The 24,966-nt window shown below is 37.7% G+C and overlaps 1 protein-coding gene across 4 annotated transcripts; it reads right to left on the reverse strand.

Moving 5' to 3' along the window:
• Positions 1-3,991: 3,991 nt before the first annotated feature.
• Positions 3,992-24,399, reverse strand: LGI1 (leucine rich glioma inactivated 1). Of its 4 annotated transcripts, none has more exons than XM_050959481.1 (9): positions 24,128-24,399; positions 17,457-17,908; positions 17,058-17,129; positions 13,951-14,022; positions 13,784-13,855; positions 7,809-7,880; positions 5,840-6,009; positions 5,236-5,400; positions 3,992-5,151 (listed from the first exon to the last, which is right to left on the reverse strand). In XM_050959481.1, the coding sequence occupies exons 2-9, from the start codon at positions 17,645-17,647 to the stop codon at positions 4,334-4,336; spliced, it is 1,632 nt and encodes a 543-aa protein (XP_050815438.1). In that variant the 5' UTR covers positions 17,648-17,908; positions 24,128-24,399; the 3' UTR covers positions 3,992-4,333. The 4 variants fall into 4 exon arrangements, with proteins under 4 accessions (XP_050815438.1, XP_050815439.1, XP_050815440.1 ...); XM_050959482.1 differs by lacking the exon at positions 24,128-24,399 and adding an exon at positions 19,273-19,339; XM_050959483.1 differs by lacking the exon at positions 24,128-24,399 and having other exon boundaries at positions 17,844-18,007.
• Between the last annotated feature and the right edge of the window lie 567 nt (positions 24,400-24,966).

The raw sequence follows: 24,966 nt of genomic DNA on the forward strand, positions 1-24,966 counted from the left end.
GAATATACATCATGGAAAGCTGCCTACTGAAACTCTACTCTGCTGCACTTTAAGGATTGCTCAACTGTCCTGAGTTCTGTGCTTAAAAGTACCCCATTCTGTATGTGGTGCAATGAAATGCTGTCTCTGTACAGTAGCAAACTAAATATAGGGCCTGTGAAATCCAGTTTCTAACACAGTAGTTAGAGAAAATGCTTTTCCTAAGAGAACAGTTTTAGGCTTGAGCTCTTAACTTCTCGAAACTCTCAGATATCATCTAAAATCTCCCAAATCACCAGTTCCTGATTAAAGGTAACTTTTTTTTTAAAGGGACTATCAGATCAGTAACATGACTACACAGCATATTAGATTGGTACCCAATGCCATCTTAAGCTATACCTCTAGTTTTCTAATGACTGTGTACTGTAATTTAGATGTGTCATTAGTACTCTTTCAAATTCTAATTCCTCTAAACACGGGAAACAGTAAATTCCCAGAAGCCCTTCATATTTTTCCAGGAAGTGCTAACTTGAGAATACAGTTACATCACTACAGCACTGAGAATGTAGCTGGCTGGCTTTGCCATTTAATTCCCTGAAATGCGGCCTTCTAACAGCATAACTGTGGGTACTGATCACAATGTCTGAGTGGGTAATGCTACATTATCTGCCAATAAAACTGAGCAGCAGATGTATAGATGTCCATTTCTACTTAAATTCAGCTACCACCACATTCAGTAGATTATATCATAACTTGTTAAAGTAACATTGTTTAGATAGAATGAATTTTTTCTGACTTAAAATCAAACTACTTTAGTTTAAGGTAGAAAACCCTGTGTTTAAGTGTAGAAGATAACATAGAGAACATACTATTCAAAATGAATGTGTTTCTTCATTCTTAAAGATTGCTTTTCAACTATATTTGTCAATCCTCCTAGTGGTGTAAAGGAAGAGAATGTGACTGTGGCTTTAATCCTGCAATCTGCTCTGTGTGAGTGAATCCTTGCTCCTTTGGGCTCTTTGCAGGATTAGTTTGTGTGATTTAAATAAGACACTCATATCATGAATCTCATGTTTGCCAGTCACAGTTTTCCTATTGTAAATGCTACAAATTCAGTACATAAATGTATACGCTCTGATATTTTAAATATGGGAATTAAAATATAAGGCCACATGACTCCCTGTGGATATCTAAACTAATACCTATACCTCCTGAAATATATTCATTTTAAGTCACTCCATGAAATAGCACTTCTTAAAATACACTGGCTAAATCTGCAACTGGTATAATTCCACTGAAGTCAATGGAGTCATGACAGAGGTTAGTTTGGCTCAATTTTCTAGAATTGACACTATTGTTGACCTTTCAGCACTAATCAAGTATTAGTAATGTCATTCTTAGAATTCAACTTTTTCCAGTGCCGTAAAAGCTAAATCAAAATAGCCCTCACTAATTTGTGTGCAAGGTGAATTTTGGCCAGGTCTTTGGAAGTGGCACTACTTGTACTAAGATTGTTCCTTTTGCAGTCCACAAAATGGGGAAAAACTCTAAAGTAATTATTTCAGGATCATTCTTTGGAGAAACTTTCCACACAAGAACATGTCCATACTTAGGCATTTTTCTGGAATCAGTTTGATGCCAGGAATATTCCATGGAAAGCATTACAGGAAATCACATTTTAAAATGTTACAGACATTCCTGATGATGGGCACATTATTGCAAGGTATCAAACAACACCTAGAAACGAGGAGATAGATTTTGCATGTCTGAGCCTGAAAACAAGCATATAAAAGCATTGATATTTAAGTTTATACATAAGGGATTCCATGTACTGGGTCAACTTCTGCCCTCAGTTACATTCATAGATTCTAAGGCTAGAAGGGACCATTGTTATCATCTAGTCAGACTTTCTGTATAACACAGGCCATAGAAATTCCCCAAAATAATTCCTGGAGAATATATTTTAGAAAATCATCCAATCTGAATTTTAAAAATGGTCAGTGATGGAGAATCCACTATGACCTTTGGTAAACTGTTCCAATGGTTACTTTTCCCAATAAAAAAAGTATGTACTATTTCCAGTCTGAATTTGTCTAATTTCAACTTCCGCATTGGATCATGTTACACCTTTCTCTGCTAGATCTGAAGAGTCTATTATTAAATTTGTCCCCCGTGTAGATACTTATACACTGTAAACAAGTCACCCCTTAAATCTTCTCTTTTTTAAGCTAAATAGATTGAGCTCCTTAAGTCTATCACTGTAAGGCATGTTTTCTAATCCTTTAATCATTCTTGTGCCTCTTCCCTGAACCCTCTCCAATTTAACAACATCTTTCTTGAATTGTGTGCATCAGAGCTATGCACAGTATTCCAGCAGCGGTTGTACCTGTGCCAAATACAGAGGTAAAATAGCCTCTCCGCTCCTACTCAAGATTCCCCAGCTTATGCATCCAGGATCACATTAGCTTTTCTGGCCACAGCATCATATGGGGAGCTCACATTCAGCTGATTATTCATTCATAAAACCCAAAGTCAATAGGGTTGCATGAGATTAATACCAATGAAAAATAAGTATTTACATCTAAGGTAGGGATGTATAAGACCAGAGCCCAGAAATTGCTAGGGCAGTTTTGTACAGCTTTTCCAATGCAAAACTGCCCTAAAACTTGCAGATATGGTTCCTGGAGGGTCTCTTCAGTTTGGTGGGATCCTTAGATGGAATAAGGCCACTGTACTGGGTGTAGCTGGGGGAAGAGGAGTGTGGTTGGTGCGCCTGTATGCTCCAGTGATCTCCAGTTGCCAGAATGGTTCCTTTGCTGAGAGAATGGCCCAAGAGGAACTGGCCTGGTATAGTTTGGCCTAACATTCGGGGACCACTAATGTGATTTAAAATGATTTTTGTATTCCTTTCCTGTGTTCTTCCAATGCTCTTCAACAATAGGATCTGGACACTAGTGTCTCACAGATTAGACACATGATATATTTACACACGATTACATTATCTGTAATCTTTTAATAGATTTTGAGAGCAGATTGGTAACTTAGGTGGAATTGCACCTGCTTACACACACTTTGAGTTTGTCCCGTTACATTTGAAACTTCCCCAATTCTAGACAATATCTTTTCCTGAACTTTAGCGCAGGATAGCAGAAAAAATGTCTTCAGTTAATCACATGCAGAGGATTGGAGAAACTTGCTGAAGATTAAATAATTGCAAACACACTAAAAAGACTTGACAGTGATAAAATTACAAAGGAATTAATGCGAATGATGTGTTGAACTTCAGCTATAGAAAAGATGTTAATTGAAAAATAAGTATCAGAGGGGTAGCAGTGTTAGTCTGGATCTGTAAAAAGCAACAGAGAGTCTTGTGGCATCTTTAAGACTAACAGATGTATTGGAGCATAAGCTTTCGTGGGTGCTGCATCTGACGAAGTGGGTATTCACCCACGAAAGCTTATGCTCCAATACATCTGTTAGGTTTAAAGGTGCCACAAGACTCTCTGTTGCTGAAAAATAAGATGTGCTCCTAGCTTTCTTTTACTGTACAGAACAATGTTGTCACATCTGACATTACCTGTTATCTGCTCCTCCTACTGGAGCAGCACAAAAGCCTTGATAACAAGACTTATTTTTTTGATTATTCTATACATTGTTCAAAAATCAAGAATTCCCAACTGTACCCAGTATAAAGCCCTATCCTGAAATTAGATCCATACTTATGTCAGTGTGAGTCCTATTTAAGCAAGTGGAGCTCCACGTGAATGCAAGGGTCTGTCTGCATAGGACCAGTTATAGGGTTGCAGTATCTTTATCATGTGCTTGTGATTACATGTATAAACCACTTGTTTGGTTTATAAACCACTTTATTGTTGTGGCTTATAATATTAAAAGAAACACCTAAGAAAAACACTGCCATGTACAACACACCTTGTTGTTTATTTATATATGTGTATAATATATACACAAATAAAAATTATCACCTGTAAATAATCATATTTGGAATGTGAAAGACAGAAAATGTAAACATTTTATTTGGCAGTTGTTGTCGAACGGGTGAATAAATAAATGGAAAAGTACATCTTAATACTTGTAGCAACAGATGCAGTTGCACGCATATTTACATATTGTGGATGCAAAGAACAGTTAACAATTTAATTTCTTTTTGTTAAAAAATGCAACTTCCAACACCACTAGACTTGACAATTAAAGATGAAGATACTAGTAATACTTTGTTCTAGCAATCTCAACTTTTAAAGGCATTCATCTGGAAGTAGGATAAGAGTCATCATGCATTTAGTTCATTTTGTCCACTTATAGTAGAAAGTCTGATGTAATCTCAGAATTATGAGTGTCATGCACTTAAGTCAACTATGACATGTTTATAAATTAATGTAGTTCCCTTAAAACTTGAAGCAAAGAGAAAATTGCGTTTATCAATGGAAACGTGTGTGAAAGATCTTGGTGCCTGTATGTTTAATTCTTGAAACTTCACAAATTTTGCTTTTTCAGTATCCCAGTAATAGACTTGAGTAAAAGAATAATCACTTCCAAGAATGGCATATTGATAATTGCTTATCTGAAGAGGCTGGAATACCATTGACCCTCGGGATGGCATTCTTTGTAAATCCAGAAATGCTGCACCTCCCCATTTCATTACTTTGGAATCACCAATAAATCTTGTTAAACAAATGTACACATCCTCTTTCACTCTGAAGTGTTTCACTGCATACACATCCTCCATATCTTGGATCTCGAGACGCTTAACAAATTCAGTTGTTCCTTTGTTCCATTGGTATATAACAGGTCTTTGGGAACTACTCGACAAAATTAAATGAGGTTTGCCGGCTATTTCAAGATACTCCACATCAGTATCTCTGTACCACGCGTGCAGAGACTGATGGGAATAAAATCCATTTCCATTCCATTTGTAAACCGTGGTAAAGCCAGCTTTTGAACTTTCTGCAACAACAAAATACCAGTCTTCTGCAATCCTGAAAGTTTCGATATCATTGGGTTTTCGGATTTTAAGAATTTCAATATCTTGAATTTTTATAAACTTATTAGCAAAAATATCTCTTTTGTAAATATGGGAGCCTCCAAAGAGCTGGGCAACAATGACATACAGCTGAGTCTCAATAATTAAGGGCTTACACACAACAGTTGAAGTACCTACAAAAAGAAAGATGAAGGACAATGTTAGCACTGCCTTTTAGATCAGGTAATGTAATGTTATTTGGCATGCGTTATTCATACCTGTAATGTTGTCATAATTCCTGAAAGACCCTTCTACATGGTCCCATTCAAGAAAGATGCATTTTCCAGTAAAAGGTTGAGCAATAACCACATGCTCATCATTCATGTAGGAGAAAGTATCTACTGACAGAGACTGATATGGCAGGGATTCATAAACAGCAAATTCTGCAAAAGCGCACATAACATTTGATAATTAAAGGTAACATTTATTTCCACATGTATTTTTTCACCATATTAAAATACCATATTAATTGATACTGATTTATTTTTAAAGAATACATGCAATAAGTAGTCTAGTTTTCCTGCTCAGAAGACAGAATTTTAAAGTCTGCTTATTCTTTCTGAACTGAAACAGGTGGTTATGTGTTACAGTTATAGTCCAGATTCTGCAATTATTACATAGACAAATCTCCCGCTAAAGTCTGAGTAAAGACTGTAGTAATAGATGCACAAAATGGTTCCTGTATCAGGCCTGAATCTGCATGGAATTCCTGTTGACTCAGTGAGAGGTCCATAGGCAGACCACTTGCAGAATTGGACCCTTAATTAGAAAATATAGCCTTGATTTTAAAGTAATGAGGTGAAATAATTTGGAACACATTACCTGTAATAATACAATCAAATTCCTTTGGAGAGAGGCTATTGATTTTACGCTTCTTATATTCTGGTGGATTTTCGCAATAAATGTCTTCAACTGTTGCATTGGTGCTGCCCAGCCATTCCACTAACCATTTCAGTTTGCAGTCACAATTAAATGTGTTCCCTCTAAGATCCCTGTAAAAACATAAACCACACACTGAAAATGATGAATTAGCTGTTGTTTTCCGCAACATCATAGGACTAAAATTACAAGGACTTTTATAAAATGACTATTTTCTTGCTTTCTCTTCTGAGAATTCTGGACTTCCCTGAATTAAGAACAGGAGTACTTGTGGCACCTTAGAGACTAACAAATTTATTTCAGCATAAGCTTTCGTGGGCTACAGCTCACTTCTTCGGATGCACGAAAGCTTATGCTGAAATAAATTTGTTAGTCTCTAAGGTGCCACAAGTACTCCTGTTCTTTTTGCAGATACAGACTAACACAGCCGCTACTCTGAAACCTTTCCTGAATTAATTTGTCCTGAACCAATTAAATAAACCCAAACAACCAAAAACAACACAACAGTTTGTTGAAACTACTTGCAAAAACTTAAATAGTTTCAATTATACTAAGGAAATCAAGACAAACTTAGGTTGGGGAATCAGTGGAAGTATCTGCTCTTCCGTATTTTACTGATAATCATAAATTTACAGGTACTTAAATTCCTGTCCATTTTTTTGGCCCAAGTCTTGGTTTTTTTTGTTTCTCATTGTTTAGCATTTCCCAAGAACATTATAGATGACACAGTGACAATTACTGTGACATGATAGATTAATTTAGTGGTCAGTGGACAGTTTCTCAGCTTTACTCCTTTTTCTTCTCTTCCTCATTTAAACACGCTCGTTTAAGGTCGTAAGGGACATAACCTGAACTCCCTTTTAAGTTAAACTATGGCCTTTGGAAGATACTGAGTGCCTCTTACAAGATGCTGAGACCCTCAACTCACATTATGTAGGAGGTGTCAAATGCCTTGTAGGACTAGGTGCCCTGTGAAGAGCACTGGGTATGTGGGGAATTGTAGTGGCTGACTGGTGGTGTTCGAAGGCATTCTACATACACTTGGCGGACTCCGAAGAAGGCCTCAGGGAGTACTGGAGAGTGTGAATGAAGAACTATATTGGGGTATTGCAGAACTGCTGCTAACAGAAGCAATGCAAAACCTCATGGTGCTTGTTGTCAGATTCTAGAAGGCATGCAGGGGCGAGGGAAGCAGCCTGATAGCAACTTGGCTATCTATGTCCTACATAGCCGTGGAGTGTCATTGGGCCAGCTCCAGGACTTACTGGTGCAGGGAACATTAGGTATCTACTGAGTCTAACTTCTGTGTGAGTGTACTTAGGGAGCCAGAATTTTGCACGTTGTCTCTAATGGGACTCTTCCAGTGGAATGACTGCAAGATGTGGTCCAAAGATATATTTCAAAAATAAATCTTATACTTCTACAAATATTTAAGATACTTTGGTTTACAAATTTTAAAATTTAAAACTAGTTTACATTTTGTTTTGGTTGCAATTTGAGTTAGCCAGGTTTAAAGTAGTGTACTTGTACTGAGATTTTAAATGATCATTGCGTTTAAACATAGCCTCCTGTTAGATTATATATAATCTTATCTGGGAAATATTATACAATATACAATTATACAATTATTGACAGCAATAAACATAAATCTACCCTTGCATTTATCACCTTTGCCCACCAATGTGATAGGATCCCCCCACTGTCTGAATGTCCACTGGGTCATAGGAGTGTCCTGTTACTAGGTCTATCTTGTATATTTTACATCATTAAAGTAGTTAAAAGAGAGGTGAAAATTAATATACCCAAAATTCCAAATCAAGTACTTTACAATATCTTGCAGTCATCACCAATAGGCAATGGCCTGTTTTTTCTAATCATAGTGTCTGAAAATAAGAAATTGCTGATTTCTTACACATTTGTTAAAGAATCCAGCCCTTTGAATATATCTTTTGGAAGTGTTTGGAGATTATTGTTTGCAAGGCTCCTGTAAAAGAAGATATGACAACTCATCAGATAATACATTTCTACAAAATGCAATTTTGTTTTTTATGGCAAAAACAATAATGTACTTCAATCCTTAGTTATACAAGATTACACTAAAGAATATCTCATTTACCTTGTGACTTTTTCTTCTGCTAAGATATATTCACACTTCCTATTGCTCTCTTGCTTTTCAACATTCTTGTAGCATTTACAGTACTTCACTCAGGGTGGCAGAGAATGTGATCATCTCTGGTATTTTGCCAACACCATTATTTTAAAGTGATTAGCCATGACTTGGCACACAAATGTCTTCCCTTCTGGACAGCCAGTATGTTGTTATAATATTGCAATATCCTGCCTCCATGTCCACTTTCTAGAAACTACAATCTGTCTTAAACACTGAATCCATGATACTGTAGATAGCTCTCATTGGCTCATGATTTCTGAAAATATCCAGTAACTAACATTTTTCGGAGTCAATACGTTTATAAAACAGAAATTGGACGTCAATATTGAGTTAAGCCTAAAAGTTTTCTTGTTTGGGTTAGTACGGGATAAAAAATTATCTTACCAGCAAATAATAACAATACTATGGCTTTGATTGTCAAGAAAACTATCTTAAACTAAGAGAGTACCCAACAGTTTCAACTGGTAAAATTGGATAGAAGGTGTGAACATATTTTTAAAATAGTTAATTCATTGTTTCCATCAGGTACACCCGTGTAAGCCCATGGATGTTGCAAGGTTTTCACAAGTGTCACTGAGGGCATAACTAGAAGAGAATGTGGTAGTGTCTTGTGAGTCAGTGCCTAATTTGGTCAGCAAAACCTTTGTCACTGGTGAGGATGCATGAAAAGGAAAGAAGCTAGCATGATTTTCAGATTCCAGTTGGAATTTGTGGCACTGGGCATTAGAAATAAAAACTATTTTTACTTGTAAACTGTACACATCTGACAAGGAGGCATTTAGATACAATAGCTCTGATGGAGCAAAGCACATAACCACATATTTAAGGTTAAAGCTTAAAGGTTAGTGTTTCTGTGTGTGAGTAATATGCTGTCTCTGGAACCATTTACATTTAGCCCATATATGGTTTATTGCAACTAATTTATAAACTCAGATTTGCCAGACATTTATGAATTTGCTTAACTTTATGCATGTAAGTAATTTGATATTAGTCAATGGAACTATTCACACGTGTAAAGTTAAGCACATATATGAACATGAAGGATCACAGCCTTATGTAATCTTTGATCACTGGATTATACCAAGCAGAGCACCATAATGGATATAGAGCTACCAAAAGTTCATCATTTTAATGGAATCAGATTAACAGAAAAAAATCAAGATTTATACATTGCGCCGATTCTTGGATGAAAGGTTGGCACTTTATATCTTCCATTATTAGAAAACATGCCATAAGATTTTATTATGTAACCTCTAAATGGTGCTCTTAGTAGTACCTGTGCAGAAAACATTTAGTTGGCAAGGATGGATGATAATGAGGAAGTAAATGTTCAGTTGTGTGTAATTATGTTTGAAGGCCCATATTTTAAATCTAGGAATGACATTTTGCTTTTCTGAAAAACTTCAAAAATGCCATCAAAATTACATCTTGTTCATGGAAATAATTTTCCACACTAAAATATTCTGCAATTTAGGGTTATGGCATTAAGTCAGAAATGCAATTATACAACTCTCATGCTTTTAAAAAAACTTCCACTCTGTAAAATGAATTGTCTTGAAAAGGTATACTAGAGGTGACTACGCTACAGTGAGGACACATTCCAATTATTAGTTATTTGCATAAATGAAAAATGCAGATGTTGGGGTAATTTTACTGTATTGCAGAAATTCACTTGTGAAAAGGAAATGGGCGGAATATACAGAACAAAGGTCATATTCTGCCTTCACTTCATGGAACTCATCAGTATGCATAATTACCATGAATCTCTTTGATGTATTTTGCATGACAATAGTATTCTGCTCTTCCTTAAGTGGAGTGTGCCGCAGAGAATCTACTTGTTATGCTTAGTATGTGTATATAGACACATTCTAGGAAAGGACAGGGATTGTACAAATAAGGATTAAAGTGGTCACATTCAGTGTGGGCCTGCTCCTATAGTTATTTTGCCTGCAAAACTCTGTTGCGACAATTGGACCTATAACTTTTTGCCTATTTGGGAATTATCCATGAAAAGTAGGTCAAGTTATTTTCAATAAATAGTGTTATAAACAGGTGCAAGAAAATCAGTCAGAGAGACTGAATGAGTCCAAACAAGAAAATTCAGGTCTGGAAATTAATGAACCAAAATTGGTGTCTCAAATATTAGCCTCAATTGGCGGACAAAATAATGAGGATAAACTATGTCACCCACATTCCACCCACTTTTGGAGGGGGCAGGGTGTCTTTAAAATACTTTGAAAAATCTCATCTTGACTTGACTCAGTGTATCTTATCTTATCTTCTCTGACCCCAAGACAGAAGGAGCAGACCTGACCAAAGGATTTTCTTTCTGAGAGGAAGATCATCAGGTGTTGCTCTTGTTTAGGCTCTCTCTCACCCATTTATTGGATCCTGAATCAACTATAGTACATGCATCAGCACAGTGAGATGATGGTTTATCCAGTCTTGCCCTGTCTAAGGAAAAAAGCGCCAACCCAGATGACGTCCTTGACCAGAATGTGAGCCTGAGACCACAGCAACAGTTGCTGTGGACGACACACAAGTCTAAAGCATCCATTTGTAACAGAACACTGGTTCCAAGGACATCAACAAAAGCTATATTTCCCCCACCCTTTCTATCCTGCCTCTTCTCCACAGAAGTAAATACCCTTCACACATCAGGACTTAGAGTAAAATTAACCCTTTCCTTTTCATCACAGAAAGGTTGCTGGTATAAGAGACTGATATTTTACCTCCAAAAGAAGAAAAACTTCAATAGCTTTTGATTGTTTGTTTTGCATAATTACTCCATTTCATTTTAATATAAATGTTTCTTGTTCTTTCTTGTGTTTTAATCAATACATTTCGTGCTTTCGAATGAGTGCCTTCGGGTGTTTGCCAGAGAAACTAAGTAAACCAGGATCTCTGTAGAAACTCCTTCCCACTCCCCAAACTTTTGTAACACTGTTTCAGTGTTAGGCAGTGCAAGAGTTTATAACACCTTTTAACTCGTTTGGCCGTTCTGATCAATATGACATTTATTGGTGCTGTGACTCAAATCTCAAAGGTTTATACAAATGTGGCTATTGGATTGCTTGGCAAGCAACTGAATGTTTTCATAATTGGGTTTGGGAAGTAAAAGGTCATTAAAAAGATTAGGAGCACAATGCATGAGAAACTGCATATGTTTCAGTCTCATTAATGTTTCAGAATTTTATTTTGATTTTGTTTCAGACACTTTATCCAAGTGCCTTGTTTTAATTGTGTTTCAACTTTTATTTTTTTTCCTTTTCCTCTCATGAGCCGTGATTTATAATTTTGCATTTTGATTTTGACTATAGTTGCATCCTGTTTGTTTTTCTTGAGGTCAGTAAATGATTGTAAGTTAAAATGTTTTCTGAAAAGACCCCTTAAAAGAGCAAAATTAATAATAAAACTTATTTTATTGCTGCAGAAGCCCAGGGAAATATGAATCCTTTCTCTCAGGTGAAACCCCTTTAGCTGTTTCTAGTAGTTTTAGTTCTGCAGAGGCTGTTCTACATGAATTAACTATCATAAGGGAAGACGGGCTAATCAACCCACAATTCCTTTTGTGGTCCTTAAAGAATGAGACTTCTTGGAGAAAAATTGGCTTCTGGAGTGGCCTTCACCATCATGGCTGGCACCCCTACCATCTCCTGAGTCCCCAGACCTTCAACCTAATCCTGAGAGATGCCCTGATCAGACTGGGCCAAACAAAAAAGTACCCTGATGACATTGCCACTTCTGCCAGCTCCAGCTGAATCCCAGATACCCTGAGATGAAATAGGATTGGATTTTAACAATAGCAACAACAGTCTAACCCATCTCAATTAAGAGACTATCAGACAAGGCGGGGGTTTCCTTCTAAAACCTCTCTCCAGCAAAGGAAACAAAAAATGTCAAAATGGAAACCTTATTTAATATTTAAATTTCAAATGCTTTCCCTGGTTTTCCTTCTTTTCTTTATCTTTAATACAAGGTTTAAAGGATTTTTAATGATGTGCTTGTCCTGGCTTTAAGCAAGCTGAAGTCTCTATATATCAAACCCTGAATCTTGTTTAACACTGTTTAATGTTTGACAATGACTGGGTTATGCTAACACCTTTAGCCCATATATTCCATCTAGATTAATACAACAACTAATGTATTGAAGATTAGCTCTGCATGTGAAGAAACTGCATGAGACCCATTTCTCAAGATTATGTGTGCAACCACGTGCAGACAACAACAGCTGCTCAGAATACTGTCTCATCTCCCACGTATGCTTTCCCTTAGAAAACTACTGAGGGTCCCTACAAGCCAGCACATCAGTTAAGACATGATGTTATTTTTAAATTGTATGCCTTGCAGAATAGGGACTGTATCTTCCTCTGTGTTGGAAAAAAACCTTGCACACTGAGAGCAGCAGCCACATAAAAAAATTAATAAAATAAATAATAAATGAAATAATTTGTACATGTAAAGCTATTCATGTTCCTAAATGTTTTCAGTTTACAGGCCCTTCAGGTTATCAACAACCTTATCCCACCCTCTGTTTTTGTTTAAGTATGTCATAATTATACCTGTAGACATATTTTTATGTATATACCACACATCTTATGTTTCTCTCTCTCTCTCTATTGTCCCAGTCCTAAAAATGTTTATGCATGCAAATAACTTTACACAATAGTCACAGTGAACTCAGTTTACACCAGCTAAGGACCTGGTCTGTAGTATCCTCTGATGCATTTGTTATATGATGCAGAATTGGGTGAAATTTAATTAATTACATTTATGCATTCACCATATATAGGTGAAATTGTGCTTTCCCCTGCATCTGACCATATATGAAACAAAAAGCCAAATGACCCTGTACTCTTCTTAGAGGCTATTATGGATATTATGTTGAGGACAAAAGGTCAGAATACACTCCCCCGCATATGACAAATACTCCAAGATATATGCCTGTGAATGCCAATGATCAGGGTAGGGTATTCAGACATATGTTAGGCACACCTCACACATTTTAGACAATTAATGTTGTTTAGACTTTATAGGCAGCAAAATCTCCATAACAAAGCCTCATTTTCTTACAATATTTTTGGTATATTTTTCTATATAGAAAAGGTTAGCTGCTATATTTTGAAAGGAAGTTCATTCAATTTTTTATAAACAATTAATTTGATATGGATACATATCGTTTGTAAAAACTGGCTGAAAATGCCACATACCTTTTGATTAAACATGACAGTCGCTTAGCTTTGATAAATCAGACCGTGCAAATACTGTACATAAATTTTCAGTTAAATGTTACAGGTGTTAGTATACTGTCCTGGGCTCACATGCTTTCAGTTTCTACTTCTGTATTTTTGTTTCTTGATTTAACTTGAAATTGGAGTTTTTCTTAGCCTTTCTAAAACTATTCTTCAACAGCAAGATCATAATCCTGTTTTTGCTCCTCTGATTAGTGTGTGGGAGACAAGGGGAAGCAGCCAAATGGACAGTTTTTGCATCATTCTTCCTGCACAGGGCGAAGTAGACATGGCCTGGCTGAGTAGGGTTTTTTTTTTTTTTTTTTTTTTTTGCCATTTCTGGTCTACATAATATGAATATTGACATTGTTTAAGCAACAAACGTCAATGATTATATAATATCAAATGCTAAATTAAACCACACAGTGGTTCAGTTACTAAATTAAATACACACTACTAAGTCATACATGAAAACATTTTACTTACAAGTGAATTAAAGATTTCAGTCCTCGAAAAGTATTTCTTGAAATTGACTTAATGCTGTTGTTCTCTATGAACCTGTAAAGAGTCACAAATTCATTTTGGTTAAACCAATGCCTGTAACTTGGAAATCCCACCTACTCCATAATTCTAGAAACATTTTGTCCACTCACAAATATTCTAGATGAGGAAGGCCCATGAAAGCATCATCACTAATAACATCAAAAGAGTTTGATGTAAATAACCTGCATAAGGAAATACAAAATAAACAGTTAGATGTTTATACTTTTTAGAGCATGATCCAGAAGTCCCCATGCAGACCAAAGTCTCACTGACCACACTGAAGGTTTTGTCTCTGTAAGGGTTGCAATATAATATGGCTAAAGTGCACTGCCCATATATGGCATAGTATAGTGCAGAGGTCGGCAACCTTTCGGAAGTGGCATGCTGAGTCTTCATTTATTCACTCTCATTTAAGATTTCGTGTGCCAGTAATACATTTTAACATTTTTGAAGATCTCTTTCTATAAGTCTATAATATATAACTAAACTACTATTGTATGTAAAGTAAATAAGGTTTTTAAAATCTTTAAGAAGCTTCATTTAAAATTAAATTAAAATGCAAAGCCCCCCGGACTGGTGGCCAGGACGCAGGCAGTGTGAGTGCCACTGAAAATCAGCTCGCATGCCGCCTTCGGCACGCGTGCCATAGGTTGCCCACCCTGGTATACTGCAATGGTTCTCAACCTGTGGCCCACAGGTTGCTAGCAATATAGTCAACACACAGCTGTGGCTCATGTGATACCTTCAAGGCCATACCAATAATATATATACTGTGTGGATATGGCCTACATAATACATAGAGAGCTGCATATGCAGTCTACAATGGTAAGAGAACCACTGACCCTAGGGAGCAGCAAAACTGCTTTGTTTTCTAGACAATGAGTTAATTTCTTCTTTAGAATTCTTCATTAAAAATGATTTCAAGTTTAATTATTTTCTAGCTCTGCTACTATAGGTTATGCCTTCTCCAGTTAAAGAGTTTGACGTAGATTAATAGGAATGGTTTTAATAGGAAAGATCTCCGCACATGTATGTTTCAAAAACTTGAGATCAAATCTTGCCATCAGACCCACATGGTATATCTGCATCATAGCTTGCCTGCAATTCATATTTATTTATTTATTATTAACATAATTGTCTCAGGGTACTTTTTATTTGATCACAATCTACCCTCTTTGTAGTATATAGGAATAGGATAGTATCCCTTTAAATAGTTTATGAGCCCTCTAGTCTAGTGGCATTGCCTATGTTCTATGTTTTAGAAGCTGCTCGAACCCAACCAGAGCAGCAGAGTGTATATAAAGTTAAGTTTTCTTTCATCCCTCTTCTCCCAACTGTGGAATGAGTTGAGACTTTTTTGTTCCCAATCACAAATTGGTTTCTGAAGTGAGCAGTCTAGGGATAGTTTGTATTGTTTTAGTGTGCTGCTTGTCAAAACCCACAATGGAACAAAAACTGCTTTTGTAAATTTGGAGATTATGTTGCAGCATTTTGTTAGCAACAACCTGTGTTAGCAAAGTCAATGGTATATCGTGCAAATACAGCCTGAGGTATTTATTTATTTATTAATTACCGTAGGACCTAGTCATAGACCTGGACCCTTTTGTTCTAGGTGCAGTACAAACACAGTGCAAAAAGATGGCCCCTGTTCCAAGGAGCTCTCAGTCTACCCCGCTTAACCTATTCTATCCATCTCTGGAGATATTTAAGAGTAGGTTAGATAAATGTCTATCAGGGATGGTCTAGATAGTATTTGGTCCTGCCATGAGGGCAGGGGACTGGACTCGATGACCTCTTGAGGTCCCTTCCAGTCCTAGAATCTATGAATCTAGAATCTGTGACCCCTGCTAGACGTAGGATTGCTAAGTGTAGGTGGTCTGGCACAGCCAAGAGGGAGGATTGTGATGTACTTTTCATTTTACTGACATACAAGCAACATAATACAAATACAGCTACTTCATTTTCTCTCTGTTGGAAGGCCCAGCTCAGAAGTCATGTGGGCTTTGTCCCTTTTGTGATCTGTGACCACTTTGGAAAATCTTGTAGGGAATAATGCACAATGGAACAGTATTCAGGTTTCCATAGTAACCACATTTACCTATTTACCCTGTATCCAAAATTGTACAGTGTTCCTGCACCTCCTTATCAGCTCCACTTGAGGTAGAAAAGCACAGCTTGAGTCATGGCTTCAGCTGCCCGAGCACCAACTGTTTAATGTAACAGCCTTAGTGCTCCAACACATCAAAATTTCACTTTGTAGCAAATCTACTTCACACGTGAAATCAGTCATACGCAGGTGTCCTTTTTCATTTTTGAACAGACTGAAAAAAGTCTCTTGTCAGGTTTCTGAAACAAATTTGGATACATCGCAAACTGATAGCAAACCCAGTGCAAGCAGTTCAGGTTTACGTTTTCTATATTGTTGTACAGCTAGTGATTATATAATCACTCTTCCAGTTTTCTAGAAAGCTATTTCTCTGGAGAATCTGTAAAATTTTATACCCACATGAATCTAAATCTCTAACAATATTCCAGTGTTCTGTTCAGTGCCCACACTGTCATAGTGTGTGATTTTATAACGACTGCTTAAGAATTTACAGTTTTCATCAATCTCACTACTTTAGAGAAAGCAAAACAACAAATGATGGGCCAAATCTAGTCCCTACCCTGGCAAAACTCCTATTGAAGTGCCTACACTTCTACTGAAATAAATGGTAGTTTTGCCTGAGCAAGGACTTCAGGATTCATCCCATTGAAATTAAGGGCCTGATCCTGAGACATCCTGAACATCTCATCAATGGGGGTCAGGCAATAAGATTGCAGAAAAGAAACAGGCACAGTTGTGGTAATACTCAGACCCCTTCAGTGACATCCATTAGAGTACAATACATAAGACGATAGCATATCTGTCATCGCAGAAAGCAATCTTCAGAATTTAATCTATTCTAACTAGCACTGACAGCAAATAATAATAATTAATAATTAATAAAACCCCAAACCACCAAATAAGTACATACAGTTTAACACCCCCACCCCATTAAACATATGCCATCTTTCCAAATTACCTTTACTTCAAAGTCTAACTGTTTGTGTATTTTGATGTGTAATGGATCCACCCTTGCTATTTCTTATAAAATGAGTATTCAGACCCTTACTATATTGTTTATGGATAGATATGTTTCATAACAAATAATCATATGATATAAATATTTCTCACAGAAGCTGCAGAGACGGTGTGAGCAAAAAACTCCCTTCTGGGATTTTAGTAAAAGCAGATCTCACAAAGGATCTGGAAAGAAGGTGGAAAAAATTGTGTTAATATGATCTCAAATATTCATCATTACAACACTGAGCTGTGAATCACAATAGAATTTCTTTACATAGCTACTATTAATTAAAAATAAAAACAAATCTGTTACAGTTTTCACATAATACAGAAAAAGGTACATGTATAGAAAAAGGAGATGTAACACACATTTTAACATTTTATCTGATGATTGTGAATGCGGAAGGTTTATTCCCTACTGCAAGCATCGTTCAGTCTGCGCTGAAAACACCAAACATAATAGTTCATTTTAAATAATAAATTAAATAACCAAATGCTTACAGCCCTTACAGTGAGATAACATCAGGCGGAACGCTGGTTGGAATAGATCTGGCATTTTCACATAAAGCATTATCTTTGGTACAAGTACACGAGGCAGGACATTTTGGCTTCACTGATTTCTTCCCTTCAGTCAGCAAAAGCATACATAAAAGGCATAGGAAATAAGCAATTCTTCTAAAGGGTCTGCTGGCATTTCCCATTCTTTTGATCCACTCTGGTTCCAGTCAGTTGAAAGAATATCCCAAAACATGAACAGGGCTTCTTTATTCAGTTGCTGGATGTCTTTCTATAAGGCCAAGTCAATATTTGTCTCTCCTTTTCCAACCCTTTCCCCTTTCCCTCTGTATCTGTTATTGAAGATAGAAACCTGCAGCTGATCTCTGTGTTTCTACTCACTCAGGCAACGTACTGCTCAGAGAAGGGACCTGCGAGGTGCTGTAAGATGGGGAAAATCCAACCAGCTGTAGGGAGGGAAAAAAAAAAAAGACTTGCATCACCACAAAAACACCAAGCACAACACAGCATTAGATTGCAAGTTGATGTAACTGAGAAAATACACTGCTTTCTGTTTTCATAGGGAGGCCCTTCCTTGTTGCCAAAAATAGTACAGCATTATGTTTTGCTGGTGGGTGGGTGAGTGGGTGTGGGGTGGAATGTGCATGTGTGGGGAGAAACAGTCATCTTTTTCTGGATCCTTACAACCTCATAAACCTTTGGGAATTGTGCTTTACATATTACAAGCGACAGGAGAAGTAAAAAAAGCCAGTATCCGCTGGAAAATGAAATTGAGTGAAACCATCAAAAGCATTGCTACAAAAGCTGTTAGATTAATTTCTATCCTTGGCCTTTATTGCACATGTTTGTGTCACTGAAAAACAAAAAGGCACACATGGAAAATATTACTGAGTATGAGAGAATGCCTACAACTGTCATTTCTAAACAGAATATTCTACCATGCAAAGCTTTTGCCACACTGTATTTTTTAAAGAACACCCTTACCTGTCTCACATGTCTGCTAAATAGGGTGCATCACTGAACGTTCAAAATAAACAATATTCAATAAAGTTCAATTTAGAAATTTATTTGGTTGCCTGATTTGATCATTTTTAGAGGAAAAAGGGAAAGCTGGCTGTTTAAAGCATCTAGATACATTATCACTACAATGAAGAAAGGATCTTATTTCAGGGGGAGCAGGACTGGGACCTATCATCATTATTCATTATTATTATTTATTTATTAATTAGCATTACAATAGTACCTAAAGTCCCCAATTGAAATTAGTTCCCTTTTGTGCTAAGTGCTATACAAACATGTAGAGAGAGATTCTCTTTTCTCTAAAGATTTTACAATAATATAAATATTAATACATTTATTACTGTACATAGGCTTTTAAATTTTCAAAATTAAACATAAATATATTAAGAATAGTAAAACAGAACTAATCAAAGTCAAACATTTAGAAAGATATATTTCATGGCTATGTTTTGCACTTTACTTTGCACATCCATTTTGAAGATCTCAAAGAACGTTGTAAACATTAATGCATTTAATCTTATCATACCCATGTTGGGTAAATAGCATTATCCCCATTTACCAGATTAGAAAACTGAGGCACAATGAACTTTGCTTGAGAAAGAAAAGTGGAAAGTTTAACACAGCCCTGGTTGCCTAGGCAACCAAGGTTGGGAGAATGGCTATGTACATAACTGAGTTTCAAGATTACTTCTGGCAGGTAAGAGTCATAGATTGTAAGGTCAGAAGGGACTCATTAGGTTATCTAATCTTATCTCCTGTTAACACAGTGCATAGAATTAAACTCAGTTACCTCTGTAATTTATGTTTCACTAAAGCATATCTTTCAGGAAAAGCGTCCAGTTTTGATATGAAGACTTTAAGACATGGAGAATCCACTACTTCCTTGGGTAGTTTGTTGCGATGGTTAAATAGCCTCAGAGTTAAAATTTCTGCCTTATTTTTAGTTTCAATTTATCTGACTTTACTTTCCAGCCATTAGTCTTTGTTATGTCTTCCTCTGGTAATTTAAACATCCTTTTAACATTAGGTATCCCCGCACACCCCAAAAGTACAGTCATTTCTTGATCTTCTTTTTGAAAAACTAAACAGATTGAGCTCTTTAAGTGTCTTACTGTAAAGATGCTTCTTGTTAGGCTGGATCTTAGGGTTTGTTTATACAACAAGTTAGTGCCCAGTAAACTGGGGTGTAAATCTTCAGTGTTCCAGTGAGCCATGCATTCATTGTCCATATGGACTCTGCTGCTGTACACTAAAAGTTCCCTGGTGTGCATTGATGCAAAACACACTATGAGCCCTAGGTTACTGCACATGACACATTATATAGACATAACCATAGATAAATGGTCATGGCAAAATTGGTGGGTCAGTTTTATTCCTGGTGTAATTACTTTGAAGGCTTTCACTCTCTACTGAAGATTCAGTTCATGGAACTAAAGAATACCAAGGATGATGTCAGCCCACTACATCGGTGCCTTCAAAACAAAAGAAGGGAGAATCTTTCCAAACCTGGAATATGATAGAAAGAAAAGAGAAGGTAAAGAAGAAGGCAAAAAGTGATGTCACCAGAAAAGTGCAACGTGGACTGTATTAGAGTCCCCATGGAAATATTTTCTTAATTCAAATTGTGGAGATGTACTGCATAACAACATTTGGATCAGGCTGCATGGGAAACCATTGTTGTGGGCTATGTCAAACTTAGTAGAAATAAAAACAAAGTTCTGATGAGCACCCTTCAGGAGTGCTGTTTTTTATATATAATTTAGTTTGAATTACAAAGTGTGCATCTACCTACAGATCAAAAGAAAAAGAACATAACAGTGCCATAAAGCAGCTGTATCTCCTACACTTACTTTTTGCTTTGATGTCTTTAAAGATTATAAGGTGTTGTAACTGTGAGATCCTTAGAATGGAAATCCCAGCTTTGTGCAGTATATGGCCAAAAGAAACTGTCTTGTACATAGTAGGTTGCAGGGCTGCTACTAGCAGATCAGGCTCCTGTAACAGATGTAGACTTGCTACAGAGCCTGCTTCTCAGAGTGATGCTCCAGAGATGCGTCTTCCATAAGATTCTCCTGTGTACTGCCATGTATAACTGAATGCAGTGTTGTTGTAGCTGTGCTGGTCCCAGGATATTATAGAGGCAAGGAGAGTGAGGTAATATCTTTTATTGTGTTTCAATGCACCAGTGCAGTTTTTGTAAGCTTGAGAAAATGTGCCCTTGAAGATTTCTCGTGTACCAAGTTGTTGTTATCCCTGCTCTCTTGTATGGTGGTGAAATCTTGTATAGTATCTCTTGTATCTCTTGTACAGTATATACTCAAGGTTATTGAATGATACCATCAATGGTGCCTCCACAAGATCTTCCAAATCAAGTGGGATGACCGATGCGCCAATATCAGTGTTCTGTCCCAAGCTGAAACCTCCAGCATTTAAGCTATGATCATCTACCACCAACTCCTTTGGGCTGGTCATGTTCTTTGAATGCCTGAATATTGATTCCCAAAGCAGGTCACGTTCTCACAACTGAGCCATGGCCAATGAATGAGCGGTGGGGAAAAAAAGTGCTTCAAAGACACCCTCAAAGCCAACATGAAGAAGTACAATATTGACATAAACTCATGGGAAACCCAAGCCTTCGACTGATCAAAATGGAAAAAGATCTTATGGCAAGGATCTGAGAATTTTGAGATCCAAAGGAGACAATGAGAAATGGGAAAGAAGGAAAGAACGTGCTGCAGCCTGATCCACATCCGCCCCTTCTATTGGGAAATGTCTGTCCCAACTGTGGCAAGATCAGTCGATCCCAGATTGGTCTCATTACTCACCTGCAGATCCAACAGTGATAACTGGCTATCATTTTATGGAACACAATCATCCTGGAACTCCAAGGGATCACCTACAATTGGATCAACTTCTGTTCTTGAGAGAGACAAGCTTTCGATCAACAGAGAGCTCTTCTTCAGGTCTGGGAAAGGTATTCTCAGTGTCACAGCAAAATGAAAGGTGAAACAGATTGTTTAGCAGAAGTTATTAGTGTATATTATAAGGGACCATTCAAGGCAGAGTCAGAACACAAGCCTGGGTGTTTAAATTCATTACTCTGCTAGACACCAAAAATCAAGGACTGAGACACTGGGTTTATGGCTTATTACTACAATCTATAACCCACTAACCCCCTCTTTTTGTCCTATGACTGCAGAGGTGTTAACAGGCCACTCTACCTTGAAGGGTCCCTTACAATATGTGCTAACTATTTATGTTAAACAACCTGTTCCTCCTTGCATTTTGCTGTGATGCTGGGAGTATCTTTCCCAGACCTGAAGAAGAACTCTGGCTGGCTTGAAAGCTTGTCTCTCTTACCAACAGAAGTTGGTCCAATAATAGATATTACCTCACCTACCTTGTCTCTTTAGGTATGGCTGAAGTTAGCTAGTGGGAAGAGTATATTACAGTTTAACGTTGGATTATAGAAACCATTTATACTGGTGGTCCCCAAAATTTTAACCTCGCTCCCCCCTTACTCCTGTCTGCAATCCTCCCTGGAACTGGGGCCTCCCTCGGCTTTGGGAGGGAAGGGACACAGACAGGGGTAGGGGGGCCGAGGCTGGGGCCACAGCAGGCGACAGGGGTGGGGCCGGGATCTGGGGCTGGGAGCAGAGCCCCAGGCATGGGGCCAGCAGCTGTGGTCCCGTGCATGGGGCTGGGTGCAGGGCTGGAAGTGGAGTGTGGGGCGGCAGCCAGGCACCCAACGTGGGCTGGAAGCTGAGGCTGGGACCAATGCTCTCTCCCTGACCTCCATGGAGGCTGGTTCAGGACACAGCCACACCCTCCATTCCTAACGTTCCTTTGTGCCCCCCTAGGGGAGCATGCCCCATAGTTTGGGGACCTCTGATTTAGACATTTGTGGTGTTATGCAGTGTAACTGTAGCCATGTTAGTCCAGGATATTAGAGAAATGGGGTGGGTGAGGTAATTTTTTTTATGGTGCTGGCATTTTCAAACCCTTCATTCATAGTAGAGAGAGAATGAGAGCCTGCTTTTAAAGATGAAGATCTCAGATAGCAGTCTGATTGGAATAGAATCTACAAACATATTTTCTTCTTTTTAGGTCGTCTCCATATACTTGACTATCATAAGATGGTCAGAGAATTCTGAAAGTGGCAGAGCTTTACAAATATGCTCCCTAATCACTGGAGTTATTTAAGTTTGATGGCTGTCATCTTTTTGGCTCTTTGTTAATACAAATAATTCATGCTGCTTCTGCCGGAGATGGTGGGGGCACTAAGGGAGTTTCCCCTGTCCCATAGCTTCTGCTGGGGACAGGGTCATGGGGTGCTGCGGGGGCTTCCTCCATACCATACTTCTGCTGGGGACGCTAGGTACGGGCTCCATGGGCCCAGTGGCTAATCCGTCATGCACATTGTAATAAGCCACTGATGCTGTTATGAATCAAATGCTGTCCTCTTCTTATGGGCATGGAGTTTCCTGCCTGCAGTGGAACTTATATAGTTGTGCTGTTCAGAGAAAGGCAAGAGTTGTGGAATTTGAACAGGGTGCACCACCCTGTATGCTGTGGAGCACAGCTCAGTCAGGGCTGCCTGCATGCAACCATTCAGAAAGGATTCATGGTGGGGTGAGCCCAGTGGATTCATCACTGCATGGATCCACTAGTCCAGTGGTTCTCAACCTTTCCAGACTATGTAACCCTTTCAGGAATCTGATTTGTCTTGTGTACCCCCAAGTTTCACCTCACTTAAAAACTGCTTGCTTATAATATCAGACATAGAAATACAAAAGTGTCACAGCACACTACAACTGAAAAATGGCTCACTTTCTCATATTTACCATATAATTATAAAATAAATCAACTGGAATATAAATCTTGTACTTACATTTCAGTGTATAGTAAAAAGAGCAGTACAAACAAATCATTGTCTGTATGAAATTTTAGTTTGTAGGGGCTTCACTAGTGTTTTTTATGTAGCCTGTTGTAAAACTAGGCAAATATCTAGATAAGCTGATGTATCCCCTGGAAGACCTTGTGTGCTCCCAGGGGTACGTGGAGTCGGACCCCTGGTTGAGAACCAGTGCATTAGCTTGTCTCCAATTTTTATACTGAGAAGAGAAAGTTTTGTGCTGTGATGGGCAAAGCTATCCATTACAGAGGCAATATTTTACCATTGATGATGAAGCCCCAAGTTCCATTTTTTTAAGTTACTCATTTAACTCAACCATCAATCAACAAGGCACTTCCTTTGGATCTATACTCTAGCCACATTGTGACCCTCATGGAAATACTGAAATGTAGATTTTTCAGTAAGAAAATCATGTCTGTTAGTTACAGACATGTTGTCACAGAACAGTACCACAATTATCAGTGAAATTTTTTCTACCCTGAGGTTCTTTAAAATATACCTTCCATTTCAAATTGCATGTCAAAACAATTTGTTTCTCCACAAATATAAATACCATAAATATTTATTTTATCACAGTCCTGTAAAAGAAGAGAGACAAATGACATTTTCCAGGTCTTGCTTATGCTAAGTTCTGTATCTGCTTTCTTTCCATGGATTTATATAAAAACAATATGGTTTGTGGATTTTCAGGTGCACACCCATGCTTCAATCATTGCAATATTTGACTTACTCATTACCACTGCCATCATTGTTGGTTTTCTGGCTCAACAGAACAAGCTATTGCCTGCTGTGTCCCACATCAGAGTGCCCGAACTGCTTCTAGGTCCATACAGTTTTGTTTTTGCTTGTGATTCAGATTCTGATTAGACAGCAAGTGATTCATAATTTGTTTCCTTGTTTTCAATGAGGTTTGTAGGGGTAGACTGAGGAGTTGTGAAATGTTGATCAGCTATCCCTGGCATGATTTAGGCATTGTTTTCAGCACTCCAGAAAATCTTCACTTTGCTGTGCAATGGACGTGCACGTTGGCAGACATGTTGCAGAATGGGCAGAGATGAGCTTGATTGTGCTGCTGGTTCTAGTTTGTTTTCATTGTGATATTTATAAATGAAGGCCAGATGATTCTTTTAAGCAGAACTATAAATGCCAGTGCAAAAATAATGTGCAGTGTGTTTGGTTTTCTAGAAAATGATCCTTAAAACTGACTGAGCTTTATAAGCAGTAATTTCTAAGTCTGAATCTCACTGTACTCATTTTGTGTTCTGCTCCACTATCACTACTGGTAGGTGGCTACTGTAACCTGGCAACATGAATAATTGCAGTAATCTATGTTCTGCAAAACCTCTTAAGGTTTAACTGCTAACTCCGATCATTAGCTTTCCCTTTAGCATTTGCTGTGCACCTTCCTTAACTTACAAATATGGATGATACATATACTGGTTACTTGTTTTCCCCCTACTCTTTTTCTGCTGCATGAATTGGATAAAGCAGGACAGAGAGTAGCAGCCATCCAAAAACAAAAAGGTGGAATGAGGCCAATCTACTCCTTGGAGACGTGAACTTGTTTGT

Source organism: Gopherus flavomarginatus, chromosome 6 (assembly GCF_025201925.1).
Source record: "Gopherus flavomarginatus isolate rGopFla2 chromosome 6, rGopFla2.mat.asm, whole genome shotgun sequence".
NCBI classification, from domain to species: domain Eukaryota; kingdom Metazoa; phylum Chordata; order Testudines; family Testudinidae; genus Gopherus; species Gopherus flavomarginatus.

What these genes read in the sequence shown, in the direction of transcription:
- LGI1 (XM_050959481.1), bottom strand. Translation starts at nt 17,647, where the DNA reads ATGGGAAATGCCAGCAGACCCTTTAGAAGAATTGCTTATTTCCTATGC. An exon ending in CCGCCTGATGTTATCTCACT is followed by an intron (nt 17,130 to 17,456) that starts GTAAGGGCTGTA and finishes CCTTCTTTCCAG; the next exon opens with ATCCTTTGTGAGATCTGCTT. An exon ending in CTGGATTCTTTAACAAATGT is followed by an intron (nt 6,010 to 7,808) that starts GTAAGAAATCAG and finishes ATGTTTTTACAG; the next exon opens with GGATCTTAGAGGGAACACAT.